Genomic DNA, 20,306 nt, shown 5'->3' with positions numbered 1-20,306 from the left:
GTACATGTTATAGAATCAAATTGACCAGTCACATATATACATAAAGTAATAATGTCTGTTTTATTGTACGTCCCCTCCCCTTCCCTCCCTTCCTTCACTCACTCTACCTAATCTAATGTAACACTATTCTTCTCTAGTGCCTCCTGCCTTATTGTGAAATAGCATCCACATATTAGATAAAACATTCAGCCTTTGGTTTTTTGGATTGGCATATTTCACTTAGCATGATATTCTCCAGCTTCATCCATTTACTGGCAAATGCCATAATTTCATTCTTCTTTAAAGCTGAGTAATATTCCATTGGGGGGAAAAATATTACACACACACACACACCACATTTTCTTTATCCAGTCATCTATTAGACACCTTGGTTGGTTCCATATTTTAGGGATTGTGAATCCAATTTAGCATTTTCTAGTCTATTCACATATTCATAAAGCAGTGTAACTGTTACACTCTTTTGTACATTTTTTTTTCAATACTGGATTGAGCCCAGAGCCACTTTGCCACTGAGCTATACACCCAACCTTTTTTTATTTTGAGTTGCTGAGGCTGGCCTTGAACTTGCAATCCTCCTGCCTCAACCTTTTTAGTGGCTAGGATTACAGGTGCACACTGAAATGCGAGTGACTCACCGAGACACAGATTCAACCAAGAGATTTTATTGGGGGGCTGTCCGAAGGGGAAGAAAAGGAGAGGCAGCGAGCAGAGAGAGGAGAAGAGGAGAGCAGAGAGAAAGAGACCAGAGCAGAGAGAGAGAGAGAAAGAAGAGGAAGAGGTAAGAATGGAAGAAGGCAGACAGCTTGCAAGCTTTGGCTTAAGAAGGATTGTATAGGTGACTTGGCAGGTGCTGATTGGCAGGGTGACACAGGAACAGCAAGCAGACACTGTGTCCTGTGGGGATTGGTCAAGAAAACCTTTGAATTTGGTGCTCTTTGGCTTGGCGCCCTTTGGAGAGGAGGGGTAGGGGTAAGTGATCCCGTGATGTTCTCCTGAGAGGAAACTGAACTTTGGCGGGGAGTCTTCCAAATACCCAACATTCCTCCCTGTTTGTTTTTGTGTTGGGAGCAGGGCGATCAGATTTTCTGGCTACTTCCTGCTGGAGAGGGATGACAAGTGTGAAGGAAGGGAGGGGTGGTCAGGGTGTGGAGACAAGAGAAGCATAGCTGTAAAGCCCAGGGCACTGAAGATGTGAATTTCCCTGGGGCCGAAATCGATGAAAGTTCCTCGAAGCCATAGGTCATGGGTAGTCTCGATCCAATAGTTGTCCCTGCAAATGGGGGACTCAGCCAGATGTCCTGTTGGAGGGCCTCCGAGGGCTCCACGAAGCAGGTGCACCACGTGATAACCCTAAAACACCAAAGACACCTGAAGGTAAGTAGAAGAGGAGGAAAGAGGAGACAACACTTTAGCTTCTGGCCAGAAGTCCAGTGAAAGGGACTGGCTGAGAAAAGACCAGCGGTCAGGAGGAGGCACACAAAAGCGAATGGGCCTAGAAACCCTGTGTGACAGGCAAGTGAAGTTCCCCAGTCGTGTTTCCGTTTTGTAGCTCCATATCCACGATGGTGAAGTTCTGTCAGCCATTGGTGAGGCCTTCACGTAAGGGATAGGTTCCTCTGAGTAGCAAGTAGCTGGAAATCCCTGACAAGAATCTGGTTAAAGGTCTCACTAGATATTTTGCCTGTTTGATCCTGCAGGAATTTTATGATTCATGGTAGAAAGTCACAAAACAAGAAAATCCCAATTATTGGGGCAATCTGGGATGTCTGAGGAAGCCGACTGGGTAGGTGTGAGGGAGGTGGATGCCAGGAGGGTGGCAAAAGACACGGGTGGAACTAGAGTGAGGCATCTTGTTGGGAGGGTTTCTCAGGTTGGGGAAGGTCCTCCTTGAGAAGGGGGGAAGGAGCCCTCAGGTGTGAGATGTGGAGCTTTAAAGGATTCTCAGGAGTGGTGGAGCAGACATATTTGTAGTTAGGAGGATGGTGGACGGTCAGTCTGGGCTCCCTCAGTCGGAGGTGGGGCCAGTTTCAGCGTGGAAATGTGAATCCGTGAAGTCAGTTTGCCTGGGACTCCTGTAGGTGGGCAGCAGTGGGAGTGCACAAGATAATCCTTAGGGGGCCCTTCCATTTAGGAGTCAGGGTAGGCATGTCACCAGAAGGAGGAGAGAAATATACCCAGTCACCTGGGGTTAAGGGGAAAGAAATGTGTGACACGGGAGAAGGATCAGGTAATAGAGTTTCCTGGTGTTTCCAAATCTGTGTTTGGATGAAACTAAGAAGTAGGTGACTGAGATGTTCTGGAAGAATGCAGGGTGAAGGAGTCTTCACAGATAGTAGGGGTGGGCTTCCATACATCACCTTAAAAGGGATGTTTGAGTTGGCCTTTTGGGTAATGCCCAAAGGCGAAACAGGGTGACTAGGAGAAATTTGACCCAGTGGAGATGTAGTTCGAGGGAGAGCTTGGTGAGGGTCTCCTTTAGGGTGAGTTTAACGTGTTCTACCTTGCTTGAAGAGGTGGGATGATAGAGGATGTGTAGATTCCAGGGAATGTGGAGAGCCTCAACAATGAGTTGTGTGGATTGTAAAGTAAACTCGGGCCATTGTCTGATGCCAACAAGGTAGGGACCTCAAATCTTGGGATGACATCTGTGAGCAAAACAGAGGTGACCATGGATTCCCTTTTGTTGGTGGTAGGAAAAGCTTCCCCTCATCCTGAGAAAGTGTCTACAAGGACAAGGAGATAGAGATACCTCTTGACCCTGGGCATGTGTGTGAAATCCAATTGCCAATCGGATCCTGGAAATTGTCCTCGAGCCTGGTGGGCAGGAAAGGAGCCTGGTCTGAGAAGGGTATTAGGATTGGTTCTTTGACAAATGGTGCAGTTATTGATGAGTTCTTATTAAGCTCCTGAACCATAGGTCCTTAATAATGGGCTGTAGGCCTTGAAGACTGCTAGTTGGAAGAGGGTATCAAGATTGACAAGGGAAATGCTGAGGGTCCTTAAGATGAATTCCGACAGGGACACACCGAGCCAGTGTGTGGAATTGTCCCAAACTTGAGGGTTTACCTCCGGAGAGAGGGAAGTGGGGGAGCCTATGGATGTGTGGGTTGCTGCTGCAAGGCTGAGGATAAAAGAAAGGCTGGGATGGACTGTGATGGAGGCATGGAATTTGGCTAAGATGTCCCTTCCCAATAGGGGAATGGGGCCTTGGGGCATTACCAAAACCTGGCGGGAGAAAGGATAGTGGTAAAACGTACAAGAGAGCTTGAGGGTTTTAAGGGGAAGGATTCTATGTCCCTCTACCCCGACAATGGGGGAACAGGATGGAAACAGAGGGTCACCAAAACTCCCTCAAGACTAAATAAGTGGGGGCTGGGGATGTGGCTCAGGCGGTAGCACACTCGCCTGGCATGCGTGCGGCCCGGGTTCGATCCTCAGCACCACATACCAACAAAGATGTTGTGTCCGCCGAGAACTAAAAAAAAATAAATATTAAAAATTCTTTCTCTCTCTCACTCTCTCTCCTCTCTCACTCTCTCTTAAAAAAAAAAAAAAAAAAAAAAAAAAGACTAAATAAGTGGCCCATGAGTCTAAAAGGGGATGTAGGCGTCCATCCACCATAATAGTGAACCTGGGCTCCCTGAAAGGTGATGGTGGTCATCAGGGGATGGGTAGGGGGGTGGATAGTTGCAAGGCCCCTTCAGTAGTCCGTTGCCAGCCCCAAAAGAATCAGGTCTGGGCTCAGGGCGGATCCAGCTCCCCTTCGGGGGCCGGGCTGGGCAATCCATGGCCCGGTGACCCTTTAATTGGCATTTAGGGTGTGGATGCATAGGTGACTTGGGATTAGGGTATACTAACAGGGCCCAGGGCCATCTTGGGTGGTGGGTCTTTGGCCGAAAATGAAGGAGCCCGTGGGGTAGGTCCTCGTAGAACTTGTGCCAGAATCTACTTAAGAACTAGGGCCACTACCTGGTCAGTCTGAGAGAACAAAAGAATTCCCTAAGTCAGGGGATACAACATGAGGTGAAGGAACCCTCCACATGGCAGGGAACAAGGGGTGGGGACTTAGAAGGATGACCCACAAGCTTCAAGTCACAGAAACACACATTTAAATCAGGCCTATATAGGTGAATAAAGCCAACTATTAACAAGAAAGCATCTGCTCCAGGGTAAACTGCTTATTTAAAATTGCCCAGAGTGTAAAGCTTTCTATAAAAACAGAGATCAAGTACACAAGTGAAAACAGAAGTACAGTACAGACCACTTTGAGGCCAACATTTCCATGTCAGAATCAGCATTTTTGAGAATCAGGCTCTGGGAGAATGGAGAATTTGGAATCAAATAATATGCAGTGAGGAATTTCCCAGAAGCAGACAAGCTGACACAGATGTTCCAAATCAGGAACAAGATCCACCCAGAGAGCCAACAGATAGCAACAGAATTTGTTTCTCACAGTAATCACAACAAACCAGAAATGTGAAATCTTACTTACAAATATCTCGAAAATGGATAATGAGCCTGGCCACGAGGGAAAGGTATTCGTCCTAAAAGTAAAAACAGGAAGCAGTTTAAATCCCAAATGGAGAAGCATAGCCATGTGACTCTTCCATCCCACCCCCTCAACCCTGGCCAACCAGAGGTTCTTCCTTCAAGGCTGCTGGCCTCTGGGGCCAACTGAGATGGCTGCAGTCATTCAGCCCAGCTCAGCCTCCTCTGGAATCCATCTCTCAGAGGAGAGCTGTCAGTGCTCTGCTCTGCTGCTGATAAAAGGCACAAAGAAACAAAGAAAGAAAGGTATAGAGAGCCTTCAAAAGGCAGCTCCTCCAAACAAATGGAAAAAATCATTCAGCTGAGAGAGCTGGGAGTCACCTCAAGTCCCTTCTTGTCACAGAGGGCAAAATCAGGTCCAGAGAGGGCAAGAAGGTGGCCTAAGGTCAAGGCCTATCAGAAGCAGAAGTGTACAGGCCACTGCTGTCTTTACACTACTGGTATGGAAGAGCTTTTGTTTTTAATGACCAGCCTGTTGCTGCCTTTCCCTTGCTGATGTGGTATGTGCACACAAATCAGCATGGGGCACCCCTGGCTGTGCCTGCTGGGGATCCATGTTTCACTGCTAGCTACACAGGCAAGGGAGGGAGCAAAATGCTACTCAAAGGTGTCAGGTAAAAGCCACTGACTGCCCAGGCCCTGTCTAAGCTGCCACATTTCTGGAACTGCCCAGAAGGGCCTGCCTTCCACTAACTGTCCTGTGGGCACTCAAGGGTATTCTGGGGAAATCACTACCGAGAAGGATGTCTGAGTTAAAATCTTATTTCAGAGAAGCATGCTTCTTCTTCATTAGAAATACCCATCCCTTTAACAAGGCAGCCCAGAAGGGGGAAGCCCTTATTCCTATGCTGCTGCACAATCATCCTCCTAAGTCACTGTGGTACTGAGGGTCCACTAGACAGAAGACAGCAGAGAAAAGGGACAAGAAAATAAACATGAATTGGGTGTGGGTAAAAAGCTAAAGATACTGTATTTACATCATTATCACTCTTCACCTATTTCCACACTCCACCCCACTGCTATTTTTCAGCTAGGGTAATTAGAACAGGACAACAGGAAGGAGAAAAGGACCAGTGGAAAGAAGCTGGGAGGAATTGCTGAGAGGAGGAAGGTAAAAGAAGGCACTGCTGGAGCACAGGGAGCTTCAGTGGGTTCTGTCAGTACTCTAACTTCTAATGGCCCCAACAATTTCTAGTAGGAAAGACAACATGCTAGGGGTAGAAGGAACCCCCGTACATACTCAGTTGCCTGAATGACCTGGTAAGTGGAAGCAACAGAAGTGTGGGAGCCAAAGGAAACCCTGGAATGGAAATGAGGCAGTCAGGTCTAGGGGGAGAGAACTTGGAAGTCAGCCAGTCCACATCTGACTTCTCATTAGGGGACTGGACTACCTTGTAGGTCTGCAATACCTTGAAAGAATCTGTTGAGTTTTCTCTATTATCATGAAAGAAAAACACGTTTACGTAGACCTAAGACATGAGAAGTGATGCTCAAGAGCATGTCCCCAATGCCTTCTGCACAGAAGCAGAACCTAGTTACACCCACTGCCAGTAGTCAGATGAGTAGACGTTACCATGCTACAGTGCCTACTTCCACCTGCCACTCCTGGCCCAGAGCTGGGAAGCCATTAAGGTCTAGTCCAACTCTGCAAATTTGACGCTCTGTGAAAAAGGGTCAGTAAGTCACCCTGATGGTCAAGAAACTTTCTAATGGATGAAACGCATTTTTTATATTCTCCCAAAAGCAAGTCACCCAAGAATATGTGGGGCTAAGTCTATGGGTCAGTTCCAGCATCTGACATTACAGTGCTGATCCCCCAGGGCTAGGCTATCTTTTATGCCCCCAGCTGCTTATTTTCTGCTGTGAATGATGGCACCTAACTTACCTCCCTATGGGTGAGAATTTTCAGTCCCTGTTCAGACAGAGAGATAATGGTACTCCCTTGCTCCAAAGCACCCAACTTGCCATAATGGCCCGAGAAAAAAAAGGCAAGGGCAGGAACTACTACCTTATCTTCCCTCCAACTCCTCTGCTCATTATCAAAAATTAAAGTGACCAGGCTACACCCAAGTCTGTTACTACAAGACCATAAACAATAATACCATAAAGGCTGGGGTTGTGGCTCAGTGGTAGAGCACTTGCCTGGCAAGTGTGATGCACTGGGTTTGATCCTTGGCACCATATAAAAATAAATAAATAAAAGGAAGGTATTGTTTGTATCAATCTACAACCCCCCCAAAAAAAATATTAAAAAAATAACTCTATAACAAGAGCAGCCAACACTCAAGACACTCACCAAGACAAAACTCCTCTAAAGACTATACATATATCGATGCTTTTAATTCCCCCAACCATCTAGTGCTGCTGATATGTCCAGATCACAGATGAGAAAATGAAAGCATTAAAAAAAAGCTTGATGGCTGGGATTGTGGTAGAGTGCTAGCCTCACATCTGTGAGGGTACAGGGTTTGAGTCTCAGCACTGCATATAAATAAATGAGTAAAATAAAGGTCGATCAACAACTAAAAAAATATATATATTTAAAAAAAAAAAAAGGCTCGAGGCATCTGAGAGGGTAGCCTAGTGGTAGAGCATGTACTTAACATGTGTGAGGCTCCAAATTTGATCCCTGGCACACCACAAACACACTCATACAAGCTTAAGACTCTGAACATAGGGCTCGGGATGTGGCTCAAGCGGTAGCGCGCTCGCCTGGCATGCGTGCGGCCCAGGTTCGATCCTCAGCACCACATACCAACAAAGATGTTGTGTCCGCCGAGAACTAAAAAATAAATATTAAAAATTCTCTCTCTCTCCTCTCACTCTCTCTTTGAAAAAAAAAAAAAAAAAAGACTCTGAACATATGCTTGACGTATCCAAGTCTTGCTTGTTCTCTCCCCCTAGACCTGACTGCCTCATTTCCATTCCCAGGTTTCCTTTGGCTCCTACAAGTGCTTCCACTTACCAGGAAGGCTCAAAAATATGCCATGGAGTGAGCCTCTGAGAGAGTGGGAGAAGATTGCACACTCCTTATAAAATACCATCAACTATGTACTCTGTTACTAAATGCTGCCTTTTGTATAAGACCTGGGAAGTCCAAATCACTTAAATCTGTCAAAAAAAAAAAAAAAATACTGGAAGAATAAACCAAAATCATGGGTAAACAAGAAAGAGTAACTGGGCTGGAAATGAGCCTTTTCCAAACCTACTGGTCTTTGCCATGAAATCATGTAAATCTTTCACCACTGAAAAGATAAAACAGTGGTGGCACATACCTATAATCCCAGCAGCTCAGGAGATTGAGACAGGAGGATCCCAAGTTCAAAGCCAGCCTCAGCAACTTAGACCCTAAACAACTCAGTGAGACTCTGTCTCTAAACAGAATATAAAAAAGTTCTGGGGATGTGGCTGAGTGGTCATGTACCCCTGAGTTCAATTGTTGGTACCCCCCCAAAAAAGGAAAAAAAAAAAGCAGCACAATTCCCCCCAAATTCAAAAATCAACCAAAACAAATGAGTTAATTATCAAATCAGTGGTAGAAACATACAGGGAAAAGAATTCCTTTGAGTAGCCTTTTTAAAAAAGGGAACAAAAAACCTAAACATGCTACAAGGAGTATATTTTAAAGGACAAAGCTGCAAAATAATCTCAAACTTTTAGTCCACAATTTGTTACTAGTGGTATTAAGCCATTTATTCTGAAACCCTTTGAGAGTAAAGCGAGCAATTATGCTAATGATATTGAAAAACAAGATGTTCATAGTAACAGAAAAGACATGGTTTAAAACCAAAGTAAAAATCCTGCAAAGGTAATCTGAATTGGAAACATCACTTTAATAATATATGGCTTTTTTTTTCCCTTTTAATTTTGAAACAGGGTCTCATGAAGTTGCTGAGGCTAGCCACAAATTTGCAATCTTCCTGCTTCAGCCTCCCCAACTGCTGGGATTACAGGTATGCACCACCACACCTGACTTATGGGGCATTTCTGTTATTTCAAAAACATGTATTTCTTAGTTCTATTCACAAAAAGGCCCAAAAGCAATGAGCAGAGCTGAGTCCACAACTGCATGCACTGAATGCCATTTTACCCTCAAAAAAGGACTCAGGGATCCTTAGAGGAACAGGCAATCCCAGGGCCTAAATACCAGCAATCTAGAAAAGACTAAAAGGGTTATGTAAGGAGTCCTAAGAGTGCAGGGGGAATGGGAGCTACCACTGAAGGAGGACGACAGGACCATGTAAACATCAATGCAAACTACTACAATGAACTGAAACACACCAAATACACATCCCTGAAGTTAAAATGTTGTTCAAAGAAGAGAACCCATCTGTGGCCCACTGAGGGCACTCTTTGCCCTGGAAGGAATAACAACAGCATTCCTGATGGTCTAGAACAAGTAATATTAAAAAAAAAAAAAAATTCCTCCCTGATGACAGAAAATGCTTCTTGACAGAAAAACTTCCATGTGATGAATATGGAAGAGCCAGAATTAAAGACAGTTACCATTTTGCAATCCTTAATTAAACAATAGAATTATTGGATAATGGAGACCTTTACTAGGAGTCAGGCTGCCACCCCTCTAAACCCCCCAACAACTGTGCCTCACTGAAGCATCAAGTCACTCAGAAATATCAGAAAAGGTCACCTTGGGTCCATACTTGCTAACAAGACTATACCCCTCTGTTCTTTCAACCTAGCACCCAGTTCACAACGAGGGGGCAGGCAGGAGTGAGCAAGGCATCAGGGACCAAGCAGAAGACTGCTGGGCTGTTTTTTTCTACAGGCTGAGAGAGGCCTGAGGGGAGAACAGACCCTCATTTGGATCCTGATTCATATAAACCAACTGCTAGGAAAAAAACTGCTGAGACATGAATAAGGCCTTTACGTTGACTGAGGTTGGGTTATTATTAAGTGGGGCCCTGGTGCGTGTCCTGTGTGGAGAAACTCTCCATTTGCAGGGATACAACACCATGAAAGCTGAGACCTGCCTTGAACAATTCAAGAGAGACCCAGACAGGCCAAACTGCAACAACTTCAGGCTAAACAAGTATGGACATTTATGTCTCTGAAAGTTTTCCTAATACATTTAAAAATGTATCAAACCTCAGAGGGAATTCTCAAGCCAAGACAGCCCCAACAACATCCCTTACCCTTACCCACTCAAGGAAACCATGCTGCCCTGACCTTGCTACCAAGGACAGATAGACACATTCTCTACAACTTTCACTGATTCCATTTTTAAAAATATAAAAGTTTTAGCTGGGCATGATGACACATGCCTGTAATCCCAGAAGTTTGGAGGCTGAGGCATGAGGTTCATAAGTTCAAACTCAGCCTCAAAGCCAACCTCAGCAACTTAGCAAGGCTCTGAGTAACTTAGTGAGAACCTGTCTCAAAACAAAAACTAAACAAATATATATGTGTGTGTGTGTGTGTGTGTGTGTGTATACACACACACACATACACAAATATAATCGTTTTATTAAAATATAATTCACTTTCCATAGTCTACCCATTTAAAGTATACCATTCAGTAGTTATATATATTTACTTATTTATTTGTAATTGGACTCAATACCTTTATTTTATTTATTTATTTTTAAGTGGTGCTGGGGATCGAACCCAGGGCCTCGAACATGCTAGGCAAGTGCTCTACCTCTGAGCCACAACCTCAGCCCCATCAGTAGGCAATCACTAGTCAACTTTCCATCTTTAGTGGGAGAAATAATAGGCCCCAATATACCAGCTCTGATCCCCTGGAACCCTGTAAGTGTTTCCTTATTTGAGAAAGGGTTTTTGCAGATGTGCTTAATGATCCTGAGAAAAGGGAGCGGCCCTTAACTGCAATCATAAAACGTCATGATGCGGCGGCAGAAAGAAATTTCACACTCAGAGAAGAAGGTGATGTTAAGATAAAGCAGAGGGACATTTTGCCATATGATGCTGAGTCTTGAAGCCTGCCATGACACATTCATATACCAAGAGACACCAGCAGCTACCAAAAACTGGAAGATGTAAGGAAAATCGTCCCTGAGAGCCTTAGAGGGAATACAGACCTACCAACATGGTGATTTTTGACCAGTGATATTGATTTTTAGACTTTTGGACTTTAAAATAAGAGAAACTAGATTTGTTTGTTCAAATTATGTATGTATGCATTCATTTATTTATTTACGTTTTTATGACATGTTTCCTTATAGGAATGGGGATGTAGCTCAGTGATAAAGCAGCCTTGAGCTCAATTCCTAGCACTGCAAAGAAGAAAACAAAACAAAACAAAAATTCCAACAAAGAGAGCAAGAGAGAATCCAAGTATGCACAAGCCAACAAACGAGCTAAGCAACATGCATCCTTTGACTTGCCCTGTACTTGTTTTTTCCCAAAGGTAAATTAGGGAGAATGTTGCTCTCTAGATGTTTGTAAAATGTTTCTCTAGGCCCTGGATACATTCATACATACAGCTCCTGAAAACTGAACAATTAGAATTTAAAATTAGGCTTGTGAACAAATGTTTACTAAAGGCAGTGCAGAAGTCCTGACTGTTATACATTTAGATGAAATTCATTAAAGCAAAGCAACACTGCTAATGGTGATAAGAACACTGGAGCCTCCTTATGAACCAGCAGCACCAAGCATAATCCCAGGACTTTCTAGGAGATCTCAACAGTTAAGAAAATGCTCATCTTGGGCTGGGATTATAGCTCAGTGGTAAAGCACTTACCTAGCACATGTGAGACACTGGGTTTGATCCTCAGTACCACATAAAAATTAATAAAAATAAAGACATTGTGCCCATCTATAACTAAAAGGAAAAAGAAAGAAAGAAAGAGAGAGAGAGAGAGAGAGAGAGAGAAAGGGGGGGGACGGAGGGAGGGAATATACCCATACTGCCCCTATAGGTGATGACAGGTGCCAGGACCCCTGACAGCTGAATCTTCCTGAACTATCAGAAGGCTGCCTGGATTGTTAGTATGAACTATGTCTCACCACCCAGGCATGGCTACTTTTGTTTCCCTCAGCTCCTTCACAAAGAGGAGTCCCATCCATAAGAATTAAAGTCTTCAAGGATTAAAGTGGGTGTCTGTATGTCTTTTGCTTTGCTGGGTGGGAGTCAATGAGAAACATATCTAAAAGCTTCCACTCTGACACCAGACCCCTAGGATTACAACCCAGCTCTCCTCTAACCAGCCACATGATATTTTGAGCAGGGCAATTAGCATGTGTGTGACTGAATTTCCTTGTATGATGACTGGGAAAAATAATACTGTACCCACTTTATGGGTCTAAGTGGGGCTCAAGAGATTTACATACATGAAGAACTCAGAAGATGGCCTTGCAAGGGGACATCACATTGTAATCTGAAGATGAGATCTAGCCATGAAACCTAGAGTGAGCCAATGCCAAGATTGGTAGGGCTTTAACTTGGGGAATGAACACTGGAAGCATGTGTCGACTCTGGAAATTTGGTGAATTCTTCTGGAGAAAAACACTCAAGGTTTTCTCTGCCCTGGAGTATATACTAAACAGCCTAAAGTGCTCATTAGTTCTCCAGTACCCTTACAGAGGCATCTTTGAACCTGCAAGCATATCAGAATTCCAAGGGAAGGTCATCCTCCTTCTCCGTGACTCACTACCTCAGAGCTCCTCTTCGGTCCACAGAGATATCATTATTCCCTAACTTTTCCCCTGCTCCAGAGTCCTACTTTTTAATTTTTTTCACAGCTGTTCTACAGGGTCTCAGGCAGCAGGGGAGGTTAAAGTGTGCCTGAGTTGCAATTTTGACCTGAAGACAAATACAGACGGCAGTGCCCAAGTATGTCTGTCTCTGTGAAAACGACACAGGAATTTTCCTACACTGTTCTCATAAACATTTCTCTTTCAATTAGCCAGGGCCTCCTTTATAAATTAGGGATTTAGAGCCAACTCAAACAAAGCAAATGGACTGGAATCATTAAGGGGCAGCATAAGTAATTCGATATGCAGTAAATGAAAGACTAAGGCAGAGTGAATGGGGATGGTGAGGGGCTGTTGTGTTTCTAGGCACGTCCTTTGGGATGGAAGGCTTACTCCTCAGCTGCTAGGAAGGTCTCTGAGGTAGTTTCCATTATAGCTAGGCAATAATCACTGGCCACTGGTCACGCCAAAAGGCAAAGGTGATTTTCCCAACCCGGAATCTTCACTGGATTTAACACTTCCTGTATGCAGATGCACACCTATAATCTCAGAAATTAGAGAGGCTGAGGCAGAAGAACTGAAGTCTGAGGCCAACCCTGGCAACTTAGTAAGCCTGTTTCAAAATAAAAGTAAAAGGGCTGGAAGGGCTGGGGATATAGCTCAATGGTAGAGTGCCCCTGGGTGAAATCCCCTTCACACACACACACAGACACACACACACAAATAAATAAATAAAAAATAAAAAAATCCTGTATCCACACCTCTGAAGGCTGGCAGCTCCCACTTCTTCTTTTTGAAAGCCAGCCACAGTGATATAATAAAGTATGAGCTCTGCCACTAGAGATACCAGAGTGGAGGCCATACTGGGAAAAGTGACATGCAGTCACCTGAGTGAACCCTTTATGGACCTTCCAGACTATCCCAGCTACCCTCACTAAGCAACCACATGAGATGTCAGAGAGAAACCCGAACAGTCCAGCTGGGCAATTCCAATTGCTCCTGCTCCTGACTTACAGAATCAGGAGAAACAACTCCCTGCTTTATACTATTAAGTTTTGGAGTTTGTTTGTTATGGATAAACAGTAAACAGTGCTTAACAATGTCTATATTTTTAAAGCTGAGATGGTCAGTTCAATAAGCCTCATCAAAGTTCTTTTAAGTATAAGAATATACAAACTAACAAAATCAGTAAAATATCCCATCCCCCAAATATATAAATAAAAAATAAAAAATTTAAAAAAACCTATTAAAATGAAAAGACCAACAACCCAATTAAAAAACAGGACAAGGGCTAGGGTTGTGGCTCAGCGGTAGAGTGCTAGCCTAGCACATGCGAGGCCTGGGTTCGATCCTCAGCACCACATAAAAATAAATGAATAAAATAAAGGTATTATGTTTAAATAAATAAATAAATACATAAAAGGACAAGGGTCATGTCTATAATCCTGGCAACACAAGCTGCTGAGGCAAGAGGATTTCAGGTTCAAGGTCAAACTCTCTGGGCAACTTATAAAAACACTGTCACAAAAAAAAAAAAAAAAAAAAAATACTGGCAACTTGGCTCAGTGGTTAAGCTCTCCTGGGTTCAATTCCTAGTACACCCCCCACACACCCAAAATAGGCAAAGAATACAAATAGACATCTCTCCAAAGAATATATACAAATGGCCAACCAGAATATAAAAAGATGCTGAATATTATACTCACCAGGCAAATGTAAATCAAAAGTACAATGGATACCACTTCATATTCATTATGATAACTGTTATGGTTTGGAAGTGAGGTGTCCCCTAAAAGCTCACATGTGAGACAATGCAAGAAGGTTCAGAGAAGAAATGACTGGGTGGTTAAGAGTTTCACCCAATTAGTAATTTACTGAGAGGTAAATGAAGTTGAGGATATGGCTGGAGGAGGTGGGAATTGGGGTGTGGCTTTGGTGTATATATTTGTATCTGGAGAATACAGTCACTCTCTCTGCTTCCTGATCAGAGGTGCTTTCCTCTGCCACACACTCTGCCATGATGTTCAGACACATCTTAGGCCCCAAGAAATGGAATCAGCCTCAAATAAACTTGAAACTGTGAACCCTCAAATAAACTCTTCCTCCTCTATAATTGTGCTGGTTGGTCCTTTAGTCACAGCAGTGAAAAAGCTGACTAAAATAATCACAACAATAAAAAGGACAATAATAAGTGTTGGGGACAAATGGAACCTAATAAGCTTCTGGAGGGTTCAAATGGTACAGCTGCTTTAGAAAACAGACTGATAGTTCCTCAAAAAGTTATACATGGAGTTTTCATGAACTAGCAACTCCACCCCTAGGTATGTATCCAAAGGAAAGGAAAACTTTGTCTACAAAAAATTCTACACTGTGCTAGGGATGTAGCTCAGTAGAGAAGCACTTGCCTAGTATGCTCAAGGCCCTGAGTTCTACCTCCAGCACCACACACATACACACCCTACAAATATTTTACAAAAATATTTGCAGCAGCATTATTCATAATAGCCAAAAATGTAAAAAAAACCAAGTCCATCGACTGATAAGTGGAGGTAGCTATGTGTATGTGTACACACACATACGATCTATCCATCCAGAGGCAGAATGTTATTCAGAAATACAAATAAATCAGGGCTGGGGATGTGGCCGAAGCGGTAGCGCGCTCGCCTGGCATGCGTGTGGCCCGGGTTTAATCCTCAGCACCACATACAACAAAGATGTGTCCGCCGAAAACTGAAAAATAAATATTAAAATTCTCTCTCTCTAAAATAAATAAATAAATAAATGGAATATGATAATTCTTATTTAAAAAAAAATAAAAAATAAAAATAAATCAGGTACCTGCTATAACATGGTTCACTCATCCACACACACAAAATTCTCCATAAATTGTTTTTTTTTATTAATGTTATGGATCAAACCTAGGACCTTAGGCATGCTAGGCAAGTGCTGTAACAATTAACTACAGGCCAGTCCTGTATGACTACATTTATATGAAAAGTTCAGAATGGGAAAATCCATAGCAACAGAAAGTAGAAAAGTGGTTGCTAATGACTGGGGGGAAAAGGAGGTGTGACTGCTAATGGTCACCAAGTTTCTTTTGGAAAAATATTCTAAAATTAGATTACAGTGATAGTTCACATAATTCTGAATATCCTAGGCAATTGAACTGTTCACCTTAAACAGGTGAACTGTGGAGTATATGAATTCAATCTGAATAATGCTCTTAAAAGAAAAACAAAATACTTATTACACATGTTCACAATAGAAGCCACCCTGCCCCACCTCAATATGCATGCTCTTGGGGCTCTTCCTTAAACAACTATGTACTCATAAACACATACCACTGTTTCATTTCATTTCATTTCTTCCATTTTGCTTCATTTCTACTAGAAGGGCTCTGCCCTGGGGAGAGCCCAGGGAAGAAGCAAGAAAATCATATGAAACCCAAGACAAGAGGTCACATCGTAGAAATCCTTCTACCCACTCCACCTATGCTGTCCCAGGGCTCAGATCTTAACCAATAATACCTGCCTCACTTCACAAAAGGGAATAGGTACACTGCTATATCCATGCATTAGAGCCTATAGGGCTCAGGGAGGATCCCTGTTGAGCTGCGGCTCAGGGGAGAATCAGTGCGTACTCCTAGCATTCCCCATTCCATGGGAACAATAGGTTTTGAGGGAGCTCCCTTTGGAATTCAAAGGGCTGGCCACAGATGGAAGATACCAGCAGTGAAGACAAGGGCTGCCCACCCTGTATCCTCCTCATTCCATTGACATAGGAGAATGCTGCACACAAAGCCAACCATGTCTGTGATTAATCAGTGAGCAACCAAACAACTCACTCCCTAGGACCCTAGCAGAGAGTTCTCAGAATCTGCAACATCTCACTCTCTATTCAGGGGCTCCACCCAAGGAGGTCTTACCCGGGTCTTGGCCTTCAGGAATACATGGTTCTCCATTTCCTTGCTGGATACACTGTGGCCCACACCAGCTTTCCTCTTGGCATCCTCACTGAAACACAAAAGAAGAGACATTTACACACAATAGCAAGTCTTAGCCATCAGGCCCTTCATGGTAGCTGCCCCTGGGAGGACCAGGTGCTGTTCCCAGAATGCAGCCTCACTGAGGTCCCATCAAGATATGAAGGGAGGGATGCTCAACAGAGCAATGACAGAAAGCTTAACAAGGGAGTAAGAGGACAGGGCCATGAGAAAGAAGGAAAAGGAAAGGTGGTCACTATGAAGCAAAAGCAAGCCACTGGCATGACGGGAAAGGGGAACTGTTCCTTAGAGACTGCTCACAACCAACACAAAAACAAGCAAGCATTAGACCATTGGGTGGCCAGCCAGTCTCTACTTCCTGCCCTCTGAGTGACCTGGGTGCCTACCCAAACCTGCCACTGAGCACAATGGAACCTCAGTTTCAGAATGTTCCTCTGTAAAGTGAAGAGGCCCACAGAAGTCACCTCTCAGTTCCTCCCAAGGAAAGGGTCCCTATTCATGTTCTCCAAACATGACCAAAGAGACTTGCCCCAAACTCAAAAGCTTATAACTGGGGACAGAATGAGACAGATCACACAAACGTGAAAAACACTTTTAAATCACATTTACTAACAGAGGTATAACAAGAGAGGAAATCTTACTAAAGGTTTTATGCCACACTGTCACTCCAGGTTATAAAGAATTATGCACATGAGCTAAACTCAGTTTTCCCTTGAATGACAGCATACACTACCCTCCTCCATGCCTGCACACATATGTATGCACACATGCATAACACAAACACACAGAGAAAGAACAGGTATGCATTGCTAGAAAGGAAGAAACACGATAGCAGGCTTGAGCTGGGCATCTATCTCCCAAGAGACACGATGCTCTGTTCTGTTCACAGTCTGCCTTCTTCCCTATAGTGTAGGTCTTCTTCCTGCTTGTTTTCCCAGCACTGGATTGCTAATAAACAAACAAACAAGACTTGTCAGGGCTCTGTGGCCTCATTTGAATGGAATAAATAAACCAGCCACTCCAGCTGGTGCTTGAAAACATCCTCACCACTCCAAACACAAACAGGGTACTAAAGAATGCACATGTGGGTCTGCAGCATCACCCTTGTGATCTTAAAGAAATCACAGAAAGAGGGGCTGAGGTTGTGGCTCAGCAGTAGAGCACTGGCGTAGTGCATGGAGGCCCTGGGTTGGATCCTCAGTACCACATATAAATAAACAAACAAACTAACTAACTAAAGGTATTGTGTTCAACTAAAACTAAAAAATAAATATTAAAAAAAAAATCACAGAAAGAAAAGGGGCTGGGGTTGTGGCTCAGTGGTATTGTGCTTGCCTATCATGTGTGAGGCACTGGGTTCGATCCTCAGCACCACATTAAAAAAATAAATAAATAAAGTTATATTTAAAAAAAGAAATCACAGAAAGGAGGATTCATGCTAAGAGATGTACAAATTTGTTTTGATGTAAATAAAAATAAAAGAATGTTGACCCATTGCATTATTAGATCCTTCATTCAACAAGCATGGTTGAAGTCTCTACCTCTCCTGCTTCCGAAAGCCCGCAGTAGAAACCTGTTGCTGCCAAGTGAGGCAGCAACAGGTTCCTGCTTGCAAGGCATCCAGGGGTGGAGCAGAAGCATGAGTGGAAAGGTCCACAGGTTCACAAGAGAAGTGAGAGGAATGATACAAAACAGTAACATGAGAACCAGCCCAGATTTACAGGCAAGCACAGCAAAGGCACAACACAGGCGAGAGGGCTAGTGAGGACCTGGTGGGCACAGCTGAGGCCAGCATGGCACAGGTTGATCTCAACACCCAAAGGAAACTTCTAATGTTCCCCCAGCTCTGACACTTCTCCAGCCCTCCCTCCTGAGTGGTGATGAGGGTTATCCTTTGAGATTTCACCTAGAAATAACTCAAATGCTTCAATAAAATGCTGTTCAATGATTCTGCAAAGTCTGCAGACCTCTCCAGAGACTATACTGTGGTGATACCAAGAAGCCACTAACACTACAGTCCCCACTTCTTCCACAGTACTAAGGATTACCAGAATTCTGCCAGCTTCCTTTCTTCCACACTGCTTCATCCCACCCCCAGTTAGTCATCCAGGATTGTCCACAAGCTTCCCTTTCTCTGGAATCCTGTCTTCCTCTTTCAGTTTCTACCCTAAGCAGGCCTTTATAATCTGTCTAATTAAGTCATCCCACAACGATTTTACAGATACATGTGATAGGCAGTAATCTAGCAGAGGGGAAAACAGGATGAAGGACAGGTGTGTGTCCCCCAAGAGCTTAATAAAACTCCCCAAACAGCCTAAATGCCTATCTTCTGTCCTTGATTCATTTCCAAGGACTCAGGGGATCTTCCCAACACGACCTGCATTTCACCACCTCAAAGTAGGCCACTATCAAATACAGGCTAAACTCCTTAGCACAACACTCCCATCACCAATATGACAGCACTGGATTATCTCATCCATTATATCCAGGACCTCCTTACTCCCCAACCCTAGAACTCTCAGCCCCAACAAGGTCCTTTATGCAATTAAGTGCTCTCATTTCCCCAATCTTCTACTTGGAATGGTAGTATTTCACACTCCCACATGCCTTGCTAGGACTCAGTTTGTTCATCACCTACTCCACAAGGGTGCTCCTGGTCAGCTAACTGCGACTTTGCAAGAAGCCCCTGCAGCACCCACAGCCTAAGGGAGCAAACTGCAAGGAACTGTTTCTCTACTGACAGTTCCATCTCCCAGGGCAGTGGTTGTGTTTCTGGCAATTCTGTGGTGAGCACAACTCTCCAGTAAGCTCAGTTAAAAACTGCTAAATTAAACAAGTACTCAGTGGTGAGGGACTGGAGTTCCGTTGGGAGGAGACACCAATTCCAGTTTTTCACCACCTCCTCTGGAATCAAAGATTGCTTCCTGACAGCCTCTTCCTGCCACCCTTTGGCCAAGTTCCTACTACTCTGACGGGTCATCCTTAGCTTCTCAGTCCCTACCGCCCACAGCTCACACACACACTCTTTCTTCCCCTCCCCGTGTATATTACATATACCCCCCTCCCCCCCCAAAAAAATCCTGAAGTGCTGTTCTGGAAGAGAAACCACGAAACGCCTGGTAAAACCACTACGGGCTGCCTCTTTCCCTTTCCGTATCCAGTGTGAACCAAAGCGGAGGGAAGTCCGCACTCAAAGCACACAAATGACGAAGGAGAAAGCCCAGGACGATGACTCATAAGCCAAGGCTCCCTGGTTTGCAGAGTTTGTCCCCGGGAATGTTAACAAACAGCCTTACCCGCCAACAGGGGGGCTAACCACAGAGGACCACGCCCTTGGGCTCACGAAAGTCATCAGTGCCTTTGGTCTCTAGGTGCCCTGGAGACCCCGCAGGTTCCCGGGCCCGAGGTCTAGAAAGGGGTCCATCCTCGGCCTCGGCCTCGCCCACCGCGCGGGAAAGGAATGTCCAGCCATCCAGTCCCCCGCCTCGGCCCCGGCCCCTACTCACATTTGACTAACCAGCTTCTGCCGGAAGGCGGCGCTCCGCCAATCGGCCTCCTGCCCCGATACGTCCATGCCGGTAACCCAGTTCCCACAAGCTGCGTCCCACCTCTCCTCCGCCGCCGCCGCCGACACAGGTGCTGCCGCCTCCACCATAGAGCCAGGCCCAAACCCGGAAGACGTTTGCGGATCCTTGGCCGCACAGGAAGTAGCTCAGGATTGTGGGAAATGTAGTCACGTGCGAGGGCCTACGGGAAATGGAGTTCTCCTTACCTGTTGTTAGCTTTCCCAGCCCCTGGCATCAGGGAGTCACGTGCCTTCTCACAGAGCGGCGGTGTTTCGTGGCCTGTACCCTATGTGTCTGGAGCTGGAGAGAGTGGTTGCTGCGTGCAACTCCTAGTGCTGTCAGTGGAGGGGCTGGCCTTTAACATTTCCTATGACCCTACTGTGTTTTGGCCTCTTAAGTCCTTGAGGTCTGAATCCCTCAGGAGTAGCTAGGGACAAACTGCTAGTCAGCTGTCTTCAGCAATACCCGGGAGAGGGTCTTTTCTTTTTTTTCTTCTTTTTTGGGGGATCGAA

At 44.5% G+C, this 20,306-nt stretch overlaps 1 protein-coding gene across 1 annotated transcript; it reads right to left on the bottom strand.

Moving 5' to 3' along the window:
- Nucleotides 1-737: 737 nt before the first annotated feature.
- Nucleotides 738-19,897, bottom strand: LOC308643654 (mediator of RNA polymerase II transcription subunit 15-like). The gene is made up of 4 exons (XM_081283688.1): nucleotides 19,735-19,897; nucleotides 16,151-16,238; nucleotides 4,493-4,544; nucleotides 738-1,350 (listed from the first exon to the last, which is right to left on the bottom strand). Exons 1-4 carry the CDS (start codon nucleotides 19,881-19,883, stop codon nucleotides 1,286-1,288), a joined length of 354 nt encoding a protein of 117 aa, XP_081139814.1. The 5' UTR covers nucleotides 19,884-19,897; the 3' UTR covers nucleotides 738-1,285.
- Between the last annotated feature and the right edge of the window lie 409 nt (nucleotides 19,898-20,306).

Source organism: Spermophilus citellus, assembly GCF_964194105.1.
Source record: "Spermophilus citellus genome assembly, chromosome: 3".
NCBI classification, from domain to species: Eukaryota; Metazoa; Chordata; class Mammalia; order Rodentia; family Sciuridae; genus Spermophilus; species Spermophilus citellus.
This window is presented reverse-complemented; position numbering and strand designations above follow the sequence as displayed.

What these genes read in the sequence shown, in the direction of transcription:
- LOC308643654 (XM_081283688.1), bottom strand. Translation starts at nt 19,883, where the DNA reads ATGGTGGAGGCGGCAGCACCTGTGTCGGCGGCGGCGGCGGAGGAGAGG. An exon ending in CAGAAGCTGGTTAGTCAAAT is followed by an intron (nt 16,239 to 19,734) that starts GTGAGTAGGGGC and finishes TTTGTGTTTCAG; the next exon opens with TGAGGATGCCAAGAGGAAAG. An exon ending in TATCCATTTTCGAGATATTT is followed by an intron (nt 1,351 to 4,492) that starts GTAAGTAAGATT and finishes TTGGTGTTTTAG; the next exon opens with GGTTATCACGTGGTGCACCT.